This window comes from Poecilia reticulata, linkage group LG9 (assembly GCF_000633615.1).
Source record: "Poecilia reticulata strain Guanapo linkage group LG9, Guppy_female_1.0+MT, whole genome shotgun sequence".
In the NCBI taxonomy this organism is placed as follows: Eukaryota; Metazoa; Chordata; class Actinopteri; order Cyprinodontiformes; family Poeciliidae; genus Poecilia; species Poecilia reticulata.
Genome location: NC_024339.1, coordinates 14047625 through 14064221, shown reverse-complemented (window position 1 = coordinate 14064221; position 16597 = coordinate 14047625). Strand labels below are relative to the sequence as shown.

Genomic DNA, 16597 nt, shown 5'->3' with positions numbered 1-16597 from the left:
TTCAGAGATTGACTTGAAGGAGTAAAACACACAGAAAAAAGACAGCGTGAGACAGAGACCTTCTGCACCTCAAACAACATCAATGTAAACTCCTGTGGTTCAGTCCTTTGCTGCTTTGTGCTGGACAAAAAGCACAGCCAGGCTTTGCCAGAAATATGTACAGAGCTTTAATATAGTCAGACCCTTTGAATTTCCCATGTATTGCCATTTTACAAACGCAAACTCTGACGTATTTTGTTGTGATTCCATGTTAGTGGCCAACAGACAGTTGCACGCTATTGTGAAGTGGAAGGAAAAAGATGCATTGGTAAATAAAAATCTGAAAAGTGTGGCATAACATCCATTTGGATCAATATTTGTGGAATGTAATTTTCTCCAAGCACAAAATGAACACTGTTTTTTTCTTTGCCACTTTTGAACGTGTAGAGACCAACATTTTCCCAACTTGGGTGAATAGATTCTGTGAATATTGATTTTTAAGCCTCTATATGGATCCCAAATTAAGTTTTTGTATTTTGACTGAGCCACTGTAACACATGCTTTGATCTAAACTAGGGCTGCAAAACTAACGGTTCTCCTGTCAATAGTGTTGCACCTGAGCTGTGGAGCTCTGCAACTCCTCTAGAGTTACAGTGGGACTCTTAGCTCTTTCTCCATTAAATGCTCCCGTTGCCCACAGCCTGTTGCTTTAGGCAGCTTTGTGGTTGTTTGAAACTTTTTCTCTTTTACAACAATGGGTTGAACAGATGTTCTTTGTTTGATAACCTAATCCTGTCTTAAATAACTTCTCCCTGAACTGTGCGGTGTTGTTCTTCATGACTCTGTTTGTTCAACAATCTTCTCTAGCGAAGCTGTGAAACCTTTATAGACTGTATATAAACCAATACTGAATTACTTGGATATAAACTTTATTCTCTCGTGACTTTTAAAGGCAATTGGTTGTTTTGAATTTCATTTAGAGGTATCAGAGTAAAGTGGACTGAATTGAAATAAATGCAACTCTAAGTTTTTAATTAGAAATGAGGAATGCATTAGTAAACCCAGATGTGATACATTGATGTTTGTGGTTATAATGTAGAGGAGTCTAAGGGGAATAAATACTTTTCCAAAATACCGTAGCAGTTTTATTTAGGAATCAGAAATGGAAAAAAAAAAAAAACTGACGCCAGAGTATAAATTTAGAATTGTGATTGTATTTACAGAATGATAAGCTGGGTAGTCTTGTTTGTTGTCATGTCAGATCTTGTTTAATCATTGCTATTTTTTTTATTTAATTTAATTTTTTAAATTCTAATTCAGAGATGTACAGAACTTGGTTGACCTTGCACTGATTTGATTAAAAGCTGCTGTTGATTAAAGCTGATTTCAAAATGGGAAATGAAGCTCGGCTTTTAGAGGAATCAAACTCCCAAATTTAGAGCAAAGATTCAACCACTTACACTTGATTTTCTGGCACTTACCACATCACGTTCAGAGCAACACATCATCCTCTTCAAAGTGTCCCCAACTTGCTTCTCTTTTCTCTAATTTCAGTAAACAAGTCGACTTTAATGTTTTCTTTGTTTTGTTCGTATTTATTTGTTTTTTGTCAGTTAGCACATCATCTTCTTCTTCTCCTCAAACGTCACTTTGTGGTTTCCATTTCTCCGCCCTCCTGATTGATTTGCATTCCTGTCCTTTCTCATTGGGTGCAGGCAGGGCCCCCTGACTGAGCGGGACTAATTTGCCATGTTAATGAGATGGCTCCGACAAACAGAGCCAGCTGGAGACCAGAGTAAATGATCCTGTCATCAGTCAAGAACACAAACATGGCTAACAGCTAATTAGCTCGCGGCAGTTTGTAGAGGTGACATTTTGTCTGATCTGTGCTGCTGTGGAAGAGGGAGAAAAAAAACGAGGGGGGGGGAAGGAGAGGAGCCACAATAAAAGAAATAAAGAAAATGGAGGGAGGACATTTAGCTTGGATTTTGTTTTCCAACTCATTCTCGCAGCATGCAGTGCGGCGTCCACACAAGCACACCGCCCATAACGTGCCTGCTTTCTTTTGTACTGCAATTTGCAATGAGGATAAGAGCACGTATGTGCCATCAGAATAAGGGGAGAAAATATGCTAAGCAGACAATCAGAGGTGTACCCCCCAGTGTGTAACAGCCAATCATGGCTGTCCCAGTGTGTGTCATCAGCCAGCAGGAGGCAGAATTAGTCCTGGTTAGCATCCAGAGCCCTGCAGAGTGCCTGATTAGTCTTTTAGACTGAAGAGGAGACAGAATGTTAAAAGTCCATCCGCCTGTCTGAGGCTCTTCGGTGCAGCAGACAAAAGCAAGGACTTTTTATATGTGGAAGAAAAGTTATCAGCCTCCCTGCAGCCTTATGAATGTGATACTTTAAACTGCACAATAATTACTTGATCTCAGTTCCATGTGGTCTTAGGGATTCAAGTTGAATTTTAACTAGGAAGACCATTGTGATAGTGTTGCTATGTGGTTTGAATTTAGTTAATTACTGTATTTTATGTTTGTGCAGGTTGTTGCTTAATTCTCCTAGTATTTGTGTCTCTTTTGCAGTGTAAACTCTGGTCCTGTCATTCCCTCGCAACAGTTCCAGACTACACCTCTCCAGATATTTTATAAACTAATATTATGTCTCTCTGTGCTTCCAGTCAAAACACTATCATATCAATAGCTGCTTTAGTAGCAGGGAGTAACATTTATGGTGCCAGTATGGAAATTCAAAAGAAAGTGATCTAAGCATGGCTGAAGCAGTGGATGCACTAAAAATTCAGCGTGCAGCATGTTTGTTTGGTTTTTTTACGCTGTTTTCCTCCTTCGTCCTTAGTCATTAGCTGCTTAGTTCTGAGGTTTAATGGAAACAGAGGGAGGAAAAAGGAGATGTGGAAAATAATATCGTTCCACTGTTGTGGTAACCTGCTAAGAAATTCATAATGGGCATGTGCAAAATGTGCCTCCACGTCATTGTTTCTGTTAATCTCTGAATATGCCTACGTCTTACACACATTGTTTTTAAAAGTATCCACTTTGGAAATCCCCCTTTTTCTTCACCAAAAACCCATTAATGTGATCTGAACGAAAGGAGCAAATGCAGCAGAAAATCTGAGTTTTACAAAATATTAGCTGGAAGAGGATCATCAAGTTAAAGCTACACCTCTCAAGGCAATTTCTGGTATTGTTTCATCCAATTTTGAATTGCATAGTTATGATCATGATTTCATTCTCATTATGAAAACCTAAATCTCAGTGACAATGACATTGCAATTTCCATCCAAGTGTTTTTATCCATTTAAGTCTTATTAGTTATTTAGTGAAGAATCCTTCACTGCTCAGATAAACGTTGCTCAAAAGTATTCATGCCTTCTGCATATACGACAACTGGATGGTGCAAAAAGCAAACTATCAACACTGCTCTCCAGTTGCATTTCTGCAAAACAAACTTCTGACCAGTCACACCTTGACCACAGCTCTGTTGAAATAGTTTGACTTAGGCTCGATGTCCAGAAGGGGAGACAGATACGTCTCTGCAGACAAAATGACACAAGACATCAGACAGGAAGTTCCAAATTAACATTGTCTTCAGCATATCAAGAAATTAGCTACAACATAGCTGAAGTACAACAAACTGTTTTGTAGTGGCCATCACAAAACCCTGACCTCAAAACATTTGGGGCAGAATTGAAAAGATGTTTATGAGTAATCCTTCATTATTCATACATCAGTTAGATGAGTTCTGTCTGGAGGAATGGGCCATGTGAAAGGAAACCCAAAACATTTGACCCGAGACATGCAATTTAAAGGCAATGCTAGCAAATAGTGATGAAAGCTATTCTGAATTTGAATAAAAAGAAAAATATATATATTATTATGGCATTTAGCAAATAGAAATCATTTTGGTGTTCTTGACTGAATACAAGAATAGTTCTGACAGTGAGAAAAGTTATTTTATTTTACATGTAAATGTTAGGTTCCAGCTATTTTTGAGAACCGTTCTTAAGAGAAGTGCTTTTCTAAGCAGGGAAAAATGTATGCATTTACCTTTCAACTAGAGAAAGTGACGTTCATTGTTACATGGTTTGACTTGAACAACAGTTAAACATTTTAAGTAAATTGCATACAGAAGCCCTGCCTCTACTCCTGCAGTAAAACACATGTTTCAGGTTGGTGCAGCTTTGAGAAGCTCTTTTCATTGTTTAGCCCCTCAAGATTTCGACTTTCAGATGTTCTCGTTGTCACTGCTTCGCTGGTAATTGCTCCTCATCAAGGTCCATCAGATGTTTTTGTTTCTATTTTCAGCATCTTTTTGCTCCATGCTATTTCTTTTTTTTAATCATCCCTACTCTTGCATCTTTCCATTTGTAACATAATAAAGAAATGGCAGCAGTTTGTACGTTCCTTTAGGGGGTACTGGATGACTTTGAGCACCAGATGCTGATGTTTCCCCCCCAAGTCGTTAGTGAGACAGAGGCAATCTTTAACTGTCTCCAATAAAAACACACGCACATCTTCACAGACACCCTCCCAACCCACACACACACACACACACACACACACACACACACACACACACACACACACACACACACACACACACACACACACACACACACACACACACACACACACACTGCATCCTCACAGTCTGTCTCAGTGTGGAGGCAGGATTAACCTGCTGGTTGTGGTGTAAATCCAGCCCGGCTCTGCCTCCTCCTTTCTGTCTCTGTGTCTGAGGAGGCCTGGTTATCCCCTCACACAAGCTCCAGCGTTCAAAGAGCTGGCCACCGGGGATTAATGACGTGTTAAAGGGGCAACCACGGGGGATTTAGACACAGCTTGCTGTAAAGATGAGAGATTTAACATCACGATCCAATGGTTAATGCTCACTGAAGCGAGATTAGCTCGACACTGAAACCCCAACACAAAAATGACAGATGCACATTTTTAATATCAGGGCTATTATTGTGATTCTAGTTTCAGGATAATTTGTGATCATAAAAATAAAATGTGCTGACTTGGATGTAAAGATTTCTTCCAAATGTCTGATGTTTTAATAAACTCATTTGTATTTTCTGCTAAAATATTTTCATTCAGTCATTTTGTTTTTGCTTACTGTTAAAATCTTTCGAATTAAGATGTCTGATAATTATAAGAACTGTTGAATTATACTTTATGGTGAACTACAACGATTCATAATAAACCTCAAGCCTGATCCGACAGTGTGAATTTTGTTCTGTGGAGACGTCGTGTTTGGATAATAAATGCATCAAATGCTATGAATTTACTTTATGTATGCGTAACACTGACATCTAATCTTGGCCCTGTTAGATATAGATTTAATTTCTCCAGCAACTAATTATTTTTGTAATATACTAATAAAAATAAGCAAATCGTTTAATTTTCATTGGTAGTGCAAACAAAATGTTATTGAAGTTTTAAGCAGATGACCCAAGCAGTTATTATAGCCTGAGTAAACTATGTTGCTGCGACTATAATAAATAAGATATTAAAACTTTTTCAATTAATAACTAACCTCATGTGATTAGAAACCTAGTTTCGGTTATTGCCCCAAAATAAATTGTGTAAGCTTTTCTGAGTGTAATAATTTTTTTGTGTGTGTGTGTGTGTCTGGTGTCAAAACTTTCAGTTTTCATCCTGTTGCTTGGTTCATTAGAATATTTTTTCTATAGAAAAGTGAACTTCAGAAGATAGTGTGAAAAAGGAGCAAAACTGTATAATATTTTTGGAAAATGCAGATGTACATTAGGATTCAAAAGCATCTTTTGCATACGGTGCTGTGCAAAAGATGTTAGCCACTTTTGTTGAAGGAACTGGATGTTCTCACAGTCTTCTCAGTAGTTTTTAGTTTTGCTAAATCTTTGAATGTTTTTTTTCCTTGGGACATTCAGATTAATTTTCAACACAACCACTATGTCTGACCGTGGCGAATAATATTCAACATTAAAGTGTTTTGTGAGTAAATGCATAAATTCACATCTTTAATTCATACATAAACTAAAATACAGATAAAACTGTTTTTTCTGATTGTAAAATATGATTTTTTTTTTCTATTAAATTGTGATGTTGTCCAGTACATGTCATAGTCTGAACAATAGAAAGATGAGACGTATTTTGTTCTTTGTGACTCACTGGTTCTTCCCTTGAGTTTAGGAGTGTTTATGTGACCACACGACTTATAAAATGAAAATATGGAAGTAGTTGTACAGAAATATTTGCCTTGCCCAATTTGTTCTTTCACACAACATGCTGCATCAAACAAATATAAATGTCTGTCATGATTCAGTTGCTTTCTATTTCCTGTTCCTTGCCATGATTCATGTTGTTCACCTGCTTACTGCCAAGCTCCTGCTGATTGGTTCATTGCTCTCACCTGTGCTTCTGCCTGTTTAAGCACCTGTTCCTCACCACAGAGGATGAGAGTCTCTGTTGTAATTCCTGTCACAGCATTTGAGTGTTCCTGTCATTTATGCTCCTGCTTAACCTCTGCTTGTTCCTTCCTGTTTATTGAGTGACTCTCATCTTAGCTATGAATCTTGCCTCATGTACCTGGACTACAGATCTTGGTTTTGTTTTGCCTGCCTGTGTTGTGTGTAACCCAGGCAAGTTGGTAAAAAAAAAAATCAGGCCAAGCTACTTGCCCCTCTACAGCAGGATCTGTGCCCTGTAACGTCATTGACTCCGGTTTCCTGTGTATACAGTTACCTTCACAAACGGTCAGTGTTGAAACAAAACCCGGGTAAATGGACAAACTGTTTAGTACTACTTCACAGTTGAGCCTCAAAAGATCTGTTTCTTGGTGCAATACTTTGCTCTGGAAACTATTTCCAGCTGATAAATGTTTACTTGCTGTTTCTACGTGCAAGGTTTCTGCTTTACAGAGAGGGAGAGTTTATCGTCCTGCATGGTAAATTTGTTAAACATCTTTTAACCTTTTCAAGGTTGTGGTCTGAGATCTTGCTCATACTTACTTCATCAGAGAGAGAAAACTCTTGCTTAAGGTAAAGTGTCCTGGCCCTTTTTGAAAAGACAATATCCAGCTTTTTTTTTAAACACCATACATGACCAAAGTTCCTCACATATTAAGTTTTCCAAAACACAGTAAAGGTCTTAAATTAATCAGGAAATGCATATAAACATCTCACCTTGTTCCCAGCTACATCCAGTCCCGACTTAAATGCAAATAAATCACTTCATGAGTCTGACAACATGAAGTAGGTCAAACCAATGGGTCATTTAGAAGGACAATGACCTGACTCACACCAGCAAAACCCACTTCTGGATGACTAGAAGTAAAGTTTGGATTGGCCTAGTCAAAGTTTAGACTGGCCATCTTGTCAACCCGAGATGATGTGGCATAACCAAAAAGTCTGTTTATCCTGAACCTTCAATATGATTTTGTTAAAACAATTCTGCAAAGAGTTGAGTGAAGGGGTAAAATTTCTAAACGGTGATGCTAAAAGTTTAACAAAAAACAATTTATGGCAACTGCTGTGATCTCAGGCAACCGTAACGGCCATCAGACTTATTTTAACAATAATTTATCTGTAACATTTAAATGTGACATGAAAAGCAAAACCAGAAGATGGGGAAAGAAAAAATTTGGTGCTGTCGGTCAAAGATATGGGGTTTTCATGAGCAATATAACATCAGTCTGAAAATTAGTGGGAAAGGAGTCCTAATGATTAAAGAAAACTGTGAAACACCTTCAGAAAGTCTTGAAAATGTTTAATCAAGAACTCTAAAAAAAAAATCCCCAAAAAGACCAGATACTTGGCAGAAAATAAAATAACACTTACACAGTTATGTAGCCAAAATAAAATAAATATGATGAATAGCAATGCAGTATTATAAATGAGACGATACCGCTAACAATGACCTCTGTGAAGGTTGCCAAAGTGAAGATTCAGGTGAAAGTACAGACGCCGACATTAAACAAGATGTCCAGGTTGTGAGTCCTCACCACCAGCTCTCCACCAAACCCATGGTTCACAAGCATGGTTCCTCCCTCTTAATCCCCCCCCTCTCTCTCGATGAGGCACTGTGCACTTCTCTTACAAACACACGCACACATCCAGCTCGCTTCCCATCTATCCGCAGAATCCGCTCCCTTGCAATCACCTGCGCATCAGCTGCCAAATGAAGTTCCTCTTTAGAAAAAAAAAAACCAAAAAAAAAACCACTCGGCTCTGTCGAATCGTCTGCGTGCCAGGCAGCGCCGGCAGCTCTCGTGTTGAAGCCAATAATCCAGCATCAGAGCTTCAGGTGCACAGAGGGCCGTGATTGACAGGACTCGATATGAGGCCCTCGCCTCACTTGACATTTGGGTTTCATAAGGTCTGGAACAAAAGGCAGGGGCAAAATAATCAGAGTGGGGCGCAGGCAAATAAATCTGTTTATTCCTCCTCACCTGCCCCCTCCCTCACCTCTGCACCTCCTCTGCTCGTCCACATCAAGCCTCAGCCCTTGAAGGGGAATGAGGGAGAGGGCGCAATATTACCTTTTCGCAGCCTTAGTGGATTCACGCACCGCGACAGCAGGTCACTTTAGGCCCTGTGCTTACCTGAGATATTAGTTTGTATGAGTGGTAGATAGAGATGTGTATTTGAATGGCTGCAGCGCTGTGTGTATGTGTGTACAACGCTGTGTATGTATGAGGGAGAGGCAGAGACAACAGAGAGGACAGAGAGATAGAGGCAGGATTGATGTGGAGTCATATTGTGGATTACCATTTGTATGCCTGGGTGGATGCAAGGAAAGAAAAAAAAAATGGAGAAACGTAGCACGCAGTATTTTCAGAGGTCTTGTTTTATAAGAAATTAATCCAGCAAAAGAAATAAAGTTCAATGCAAAAAAAAAAAAAAAGATTCAGATTTGAATTTTGCACTTATTTAGTTCTTCTAAATGACTGACGGCAGCATTTATGAGAGTTGCTGACCCAGCAGCCCCGTCTTTCATCTCCTCACACTGAGCATAAAGCAAAAGCCACAAATGCAAGCGGACTTACTAGATACACTCACTTCCTGTGAGTGAATGAGGAAGCTGTAAGTGTCCTGGTTGTAATATTTCACCTTACTCAGCAACCCTAATTGGATTGTAGCACTCGGAAGGCAAAACACAGCAAAATGTGCAGTAAAGTGTGTTTTTATTCTTCCTTCTCCAACTCGTATTTCATTGTTATGTTTTAAGCTTGCACAGACTTATGACAGACTTAGTTAGCATTTTACCTGTGAAGTTCTACTAATATCAGCTGGCTTAATTTTAACTGATGGCCTATAGAAGGTTTTCTCATTATCAAAGTATTGACTGATATCAAGACAACTTCACAAAACAAAAAACATCTTAATGTTGCAAAACCTACTAAAGACAGCAATTACAACTGCATTTCTAAACTTCTCAATGTTGGAGCCACAATATAAAAGTGGAATCAACTACTTTTCAATGTAGTTGATAAACCAACAACATAAGATTTCTGACTGAGAAGAGAAAGAATAATAAAAAGTAGTTCTCAGAGAGTTTCTGAAAGACCTGCTAATAGCAGGTACGATTTTTCCCTGTTAAACAATAGGTTGCTCAACCTCAATGATCTCCATGCACACTCACTGCACAAAACTCCAAAACTCCACTACTGAAGTAAAAGCATGTTGACACTTGCTTACAGTTTACTGCGGAAGATTTGTATAGTGAAATGTTGGAGGAATACTGTATGACTAGATGAGGGTAAAGTTGAGCTGTTTGGATGTCATTGCGCAAACAAGTGCCAAAACGCATGCGGGAATGGTTTTGCTTCTTCCAATTTTTAAAAATATTTAATAATTAATCATCAGCTGGCTTAATATTAACTGATGGCCTATAAAAGGTTTTCTCATTATCAAAGTATTGACTGATATCAAGACAACTTCACACAAAAAAACATCTTAATGTTGCAAAACATACTAAAGACAGCAATTACAACTGAATTTCTAAACTTCTCAATGTTGGAGCCATGATCTAATAGTGGAAACAACTCTACCTTTCAATGCTTTGACTCATCAGTAGCTTAACTGGAAGAAGGGAGAGAGTGAAACAGACCACATAGAGTTAATGGTTGAGAATCCAACTTGAGACGGCAACGTCAAGGCTTCATAGCTATCCGATATGGTGCACCTGTCTAAACACTGAGGCACGTCACCCCTTCAAAGCTGGAAGGGGATAACCTAGAAGTCTGCGTATTGTGATTAAAATGTTGTTCTGCTTGACTGGCTTAAAATAAATGAATACCACATTCATTTATTTGCCCATTTTTTTCTTTGATTTTGAAAACTTGAATTCTCATATGACCAGTTTGGGTTTATGTAGCATAAAATCTCAACAAAGCACATTGGCATTTGTGGCTGTAATGTGACAAAATGTTCTTTTAAGAATTGAATATTTATTGCATGATGTCACGTCAAAGTTTTGCTTAGAACTTGTCTTTATTCCAAACTATATGCTGGTTTACTGCTTCATTGACCATATCTTCTTCTAGAGCATGATAAAGAGAGATTATGATCTCTAAAAGCAAACACTAACATTTTATGTGAGTGTCTTTTAACCACATGGATTTCATGTCTGTATTTCCCACAGAGTAAAAATAATCACCGTGGAACCTTTAAACCATCTTTCAGCAACAATAATTCTTCGAATGTGAGTAAATACAGCCTCTTTTCCCCCTGCGCTCTCCGTGATTTATACCAATCAAGCAGACTGAGATGAGGGAGCTGAATGAGAATTTAATTGCCAGGTTACAGGTGCAATCTGTGGACAGAATAGCAAGCAATTAAACGGGCGATTCAGTAAAACAACAGGGGGGAAGGGGAGCACCATCAGGCATCTCCAGGCCATATGGTCACTTGTGGTTTAAATTGTCTATAAAAAAACATAAGCCAACAGATAGTTTTCAGATCAATCCCTGTCACAGCCTTTTCTCCAGAATGAGCCCCCCACGTGGGGGTCCGCATAACTCGCATCTTGTCGGGATGTGATTGGACAGCGTGTGGATGACAGACAGCAGGATGCGGCGCAGTGCTCACTTTTTTTTCTCGTCATTGGCTGTGTTTAATCACCGCTCCTCCTTCAGACCACACATCATTGGCTTTATGGGAGGTGGGGGGGCTTTGCGTACGAGCCGGGAAGTTGTAGTTCTTCACGGCACATGCACATCTGTAGGACTTATTATCGACTAATATGAATTAAACTACACGTCCCGACGTCACGGTGTGCGGGCTCCAGTAAATGTTGTGAATATGTAATTGCGCCCGCACGACTGGCTGCTGCTAAATTTGGCGTCACAGACAAGGGCAGGCTGGTACAGTTGGTTGGTGAGGTGGTCTCTCGCTCGGATGTGAAGCGTAAAAGGAGGTTGGAGGAGATCTACTGATTAATGCGCGACAACGGGGAGTAACCTGAGATGCTGAGCTGTGGATGAGCTGTGCCACGATGCGTCAAAAGTTGAGGCTTCGTAGGGAAAACAAAGAGGAAAATATAAGATTTGTGTTAGTTTGAAGGGAATTCTTTGAGTTTTGTGGACAGGGAAGGAGGAGAATAATCACCTGCCTTATTTTTGTTGTCAAAGGATGCTTCTACTTTTTACAGGACCTGCTCTCAGCCCGCTCAGCGGCTACTGACTGACTCTTTACGCACGGGGGAAAAAAAAAAGCTCCTCACGCATTTCTTTCTATTGCTGTATTTTTTTCTTCTTCTTCTTGTGGATGAACTTTACGCCGCCTTTTTAATGATTCGAGATCTGAGCAAGATGTACCCCCCGGCGCGGCATCCGGTAAGTACAGAACAGAAGCAGAAAGTGTCAAAACGGCGCAGATTAACTGCAGCGCGCCTGATGCGTAATCAGTTTAGATACAGTTTCCGTGCCACTGCGCCGCCACTTTAACAATTGAGCTCATTGTCCAGATTTCTGGAGCTGTTTGTGTCTGTGTGAGTGCGTATCCGCGGGTTAAAGTCTGAGGAGCCTGAGTGCGATCACAGTGGTCCATTGTCAAAAAGAAAAGGAAAAAAAAAAAGCTCCAGTGATGCACGTTGTGTCATGACACTGAACTTTGGTGGCTCAGTTCTTGCTCTCCCCCCCCCATTCCCCTCCTCTTCCTCACACGCTCTTTGATTTCGGGTTGAGGTGCCACACCAGCCGGGGCAGCCGTTCAAGTTCACCGTCACCGAGTCCTGTGACCGGATCAAAGAGGAATTTCAGTTCCTGCAAGCCCAATATCACAGGTGAGAGTCTAGAAATAAGGCAGGAAACGGTCTGGCATCATGATGCGTGCTGCTCCTTTTGGAACTGACCTGAGTTAACAGACAAAAAGAAAGAAAACTATCGATTCAATGTAAAGAAAATGATTTCTTCTTTTATTATCAAAAAGAAAAATACTGTTGCTGTTTGAATTAAAGAAACCTGTTTTTTTTCTTCACTTTTCTATGTAAAATTTAGATCACATGACCTTTTGACCAGCGTGACTGGTCTATGGAATCCCATACAGACACCCAAAACTGTGATCTACTGTGTATTCTGACACCCTGTGACACCAATTTGAGCAACAGTAGTTCATCTGTCACTTTGGACCACACGGACCCCTTATACTATATTGGCAGTTTCCCTTCCTTGGAGAAATTTCCATAGTTAGCGACCACTGCTAAGCGTGAACACCCCATAGAAGCCGCAGTTATGGAGAATGATCATCTTCTAAACAAGTATTATGTTATGCATCATATTTTTTTTTATTCATCTCAATGTAGGACTGAAAAGACTAGTTTCAAAGAGCTAATCTCATTTATTGAAAGCTGTGTTGCAGATATAATGACACTAAATATCTATTTTGTCCCGACCCCACTGAGGGAAAAAGGGTGCAAGAAAATGGATGGATGGATGGATGGATTTGCCGTTTTGGTGCATCACCCCCATTTTTCCAGTTGCCCCCTTCTGGCCATCCCTTGAAAAACTTTCTGCAGCCTCTGACCAAGCCGTCACAACCTCACCACTTTCAAACTTGTACTCTTTTTCTACTTCTAGTGCAAATCACAGCTATATTTTCAATGTTAGTGTGTGCAATATTGCCAATCACAATAGGCTGTATGTATGCAATATTATCCGGCATATATTATTTTAAGTCTCAAACATTCACGTTCTACTCGTCGGTGCTATATTTGGCCAGTTGGATGTCGTCTCCATGTCCTTCACGCCTACACCTGATGTAGATTGTGAGCCGAGGTAAAACTCACAAGAGTATTGACCAAAAAAAATGACAGAGTGCAGAAAACGTATGGTTAATAATAATAATAACTATCAATATCACAAAATTTCAGATTTTCTTGATGTTCAAAATTCAAACTTTGAGGACAAAAACAATCAGCTCCTTCCTAGTATAACACAAGAGCCACGATGAGGAGATAATCTGTGCTATTGACTCCACTGGTCATAATATTATGCCTGACTTGTTCATATTAAGTAAGTTTCGGGGTCAGAAAAGTTTGATAATGCTTTGCGCCATGCAGTCATGCATGACTCATGCAATATGACCAAAGTGTCTGAGAAATACATGATGCAATGACATGAAATACCAGACAGAAAGTAGGTTTTGGTTCAGGTTAAGGTAGATAATTAAAACAACCTTAGAATGGCTGCTTTTAGTGTCTTAAAATGAGATGTGCTCTCCTCCAGCAGTCTATGCAGAGCTCATTCGTACGCTGGTGCTGCACTGTATCGCCCGTTTGTCTTAGCTCTGTCCATTACCAGTGACTAACCACAGGTAAACCCCATTGACTTTCGTCTGCACGTCTCTCCCTGCAAGTGCAAGTGGTGTGAAATACTGCTTTACTCGACATGATGAAGTGTGAAATACGTCGCCGCAGGGCAGGACCATAAAGCACGACACCAATGCATAATAATCGCCCACTTCTGGCCACCTTGTAATTGTTACCCAGTCTCTTGGGGAGATGAACCAGGGGTCCAGTTTTCTGGTCAATCCTGGGGCTTGAACGGGCTGAACCGAGGATAATAAGCTGCATGCTTAATGCTGCAGCCGCCCACATCAAACGGTTTCAACATAGGGGGTTGGTTTGGAAGAAAACAGAAAGAGAGTGAGGATGGATCAGATTGGAAATCAGAAAACTAGAAATCTTTGTCCCAATTTGTGTCTTATTTCTGTTTTGGATCAGGTTTCCCAACTAGTCTTTGAAAGTTTCAATTAGTTTACAATTGGACATAAGCATTTTACAAATCTGGATAAGTATAAAAAAAAGCATAAAATAACCCATCCATCCCATCCCATTTTTCCAGCCATTTTTGTATTTTTACTTTAGAAATGGTCTAAACAATGATTCAGAATCCTGATAACTTGAGTGTGAAAACATATTAAGTTTTGAAATGGAAAATGTAAAGGAATCTGGTTGACTGGTTTTATAGTAAAGTTAAACTCCGTCAAGCTTCTTTCAAAGAAACTGATGTTTACCTGCTTTTATATTTTAACATTATCGCACACCTGATGATCATCTCATTAGCTGCCACTTAAAAGCCTTTTGTGGCTGTAAATAGAAAACTTCCCATAAGCTGAAACATTGAAAAGAGTTAACCTTTTTTGTAAAATGGATCCTCATTATAAGGTTACTTTCTTGTTGATGATGCAGTTTTGGCTTCCTCTCACACTGTAAGAATATGTGATGAGGTCTGTGTGTGTGTGTGTGTCCATTGATTGAGTAATTACTCCTCTGCACCTGCTGAGTAAGGGCCTGCGTCTGCAGCAGGAAGCTGTGGCGAGCCACACGACTTGTTTTGTTGCGTTTCTGTTTTTCCTCTTTTTAAGATTGATCGTAGATTCAGATTTGCACATTTTTTCTTTGCGGGCACCACCTCATGGGAAGTCAGAGTTACAAAACACTCCTTTAAGTCCCTCTGTTTTGGTTGATGGAGAGTTTAATTCTGACACTAACATAACCTTTTTTTTTTTCTTAATCTTTTCTGCTAGTCTGAAACTGGAATGTGAGAAACTGGCCAGTGAGAAAACTGAGATGCAGCGACACTATGTAATGGTGAGCCTGCCTGCAGCTTGTGTTCTGACTAGAGCATATGCCACAAGAAAGAGAGTGACCTTGCTTTCATCTCGTTTTTCTTTCTTTTTTTTTTTCTCAGTACTATGAAATGTCATACGGGCTTAACATCGAGATGCACAAGCAGGTAAGATGTCTTGTTTTTTTAAATGTAAGAATACAGCAGAATCAAACAGCCTTTTAGTTGGTGTCAGAGAAACGTGCATGACAGTGAGATCCATGCACATTTAGTTGTACATGTGTAGATTGCAACAATATATCGGAATACCTGAAATGACACAAATAAAAGCGACAGATTGCCCTCACATTTTGGGAGAATTTATAAAATGGTTGAACTTTTATGCAAACTGTTATTGTGAGTTTAATGACACTTTCGATTGCATGTTATGTTTTATTACCTGTGGTTGCTTTATCTTCATTTTTAACATTTGGTGACACTTGTACAGAAAAGTGTTCCACACTACAGGATTCAGATGTAGTTCTAAAATGTCTGGGAAAGTTTATTTATCTGTTTTAACGGTCTGAATAAGAATAGGGAAAAGAAAATAACACAGAAAAATATTTAGATTTTCAGACATTTCTAACATTTAATATGCCCAAAGTGACTTGGACCAAACAGATTTGCCTCAGAAGCTCTGACCTGTGTCTCAAGATGCCAGATGTTTACTTTTCTACTATTCAAGTTTGCAGATTTATGTCGGAGGTATTGAGTGGATGCTTGCACCTGTACATGTTGTCTGCACAGATTACGCAAATGTCAAACAGGTAATAAAGACTCTTGGAATTATATAACAACAGAATTATTCTCATCATCCTTGCAGTTTTTTGTTTTCCAAACCTGATCACTGAGGAAACGTGACAAATTTAAGCTGAACTTTTGAATTCATGAATTAAAAATGGACCACAAATTTGCCAACAAACCAATATAGATTCATGAAATGTAAAATGTGTGGGAACCCATGAAACAACTTCAGTTGGGAAAATTGAAAGTGAAGAAATGCATCCAGCTGGGAAATGGAAAAAAAAAAAAAGACTTGCACCAACTTCATCTTGAAGCCATTGTGTTTTGCATGCCTTTGGCGTGTGATCTGGATGAACTTGTTATTTGTCTGAAAGAACTCTTCATTATGAGCCTACAGGATGTTAGAAAATCATTAGGTAATGTAGGGAGTCATATTAGTTGGATCAGGGATGATAATGTCTTGTATTTTATTAGAATCAACTGGTCCAAATAGGGAGTAGATGGAAATGTTTATTTCAGTCGCATATTAGAGATAACCTGCAATAGAAATGCAGTGAATATTTTCACATAAACTGGATGTGTGAGACGTTTTCTCCCCTGCAGAGTTTTATTCGGAGCTTTTTTAGGAGGCTCAGATTTCCTACAAATGCAACTGACATAGTCCAGATGTTTGGCAGCAGCTCATTAGTTATGATTTCAATTGTTCATTTGCATTTTGGAATACAGACGCATTTGTGGCAAGTTCTATAATGACATTACC

The 16597-nt window shown here is 39.3% G+C and overlaps 1 protein-coding gene across 3 annotated transcripts in view; it reads left to right on the top strand.

The window, feature by feature from the left end:
• The first annotated feature begins 11154 nt into the window (after positions 1 to 11154).
• The window catches only part of LOC103469968 (transducin-like enhancer protein 4), a 41419-nt gene continuing 35976 nt past the window's right edge, over positions 11155 to 16597 (top strand). For 2 of the 3 annotated variants that reach the window (XM_008418056.2, XM_008418055.2), the window contains exons 1-4: positions 11155 to 11820; positions 12172 to 12269; positions 15014 to 15077; positions 15178 to 15222. In XM_008418056.2, coding sequence (XP_008416278.1) covers positions 11776 to 11820; positions 12172 to 12269; positions 15014 to 15077; positions 15178 to 15222 — 252 coding nt within the window. In that variant the 5' untranslated portion in view covers positions 11155 to 11775. The remainder of the gene's footprint in view (positions 11821 to 12171; positions 12270 to 15013; positions 15078 to 15177; positions 15223 to 16597) is intronic. The other variant, XM_008418057.2, reaches the window with a different exon arrangement.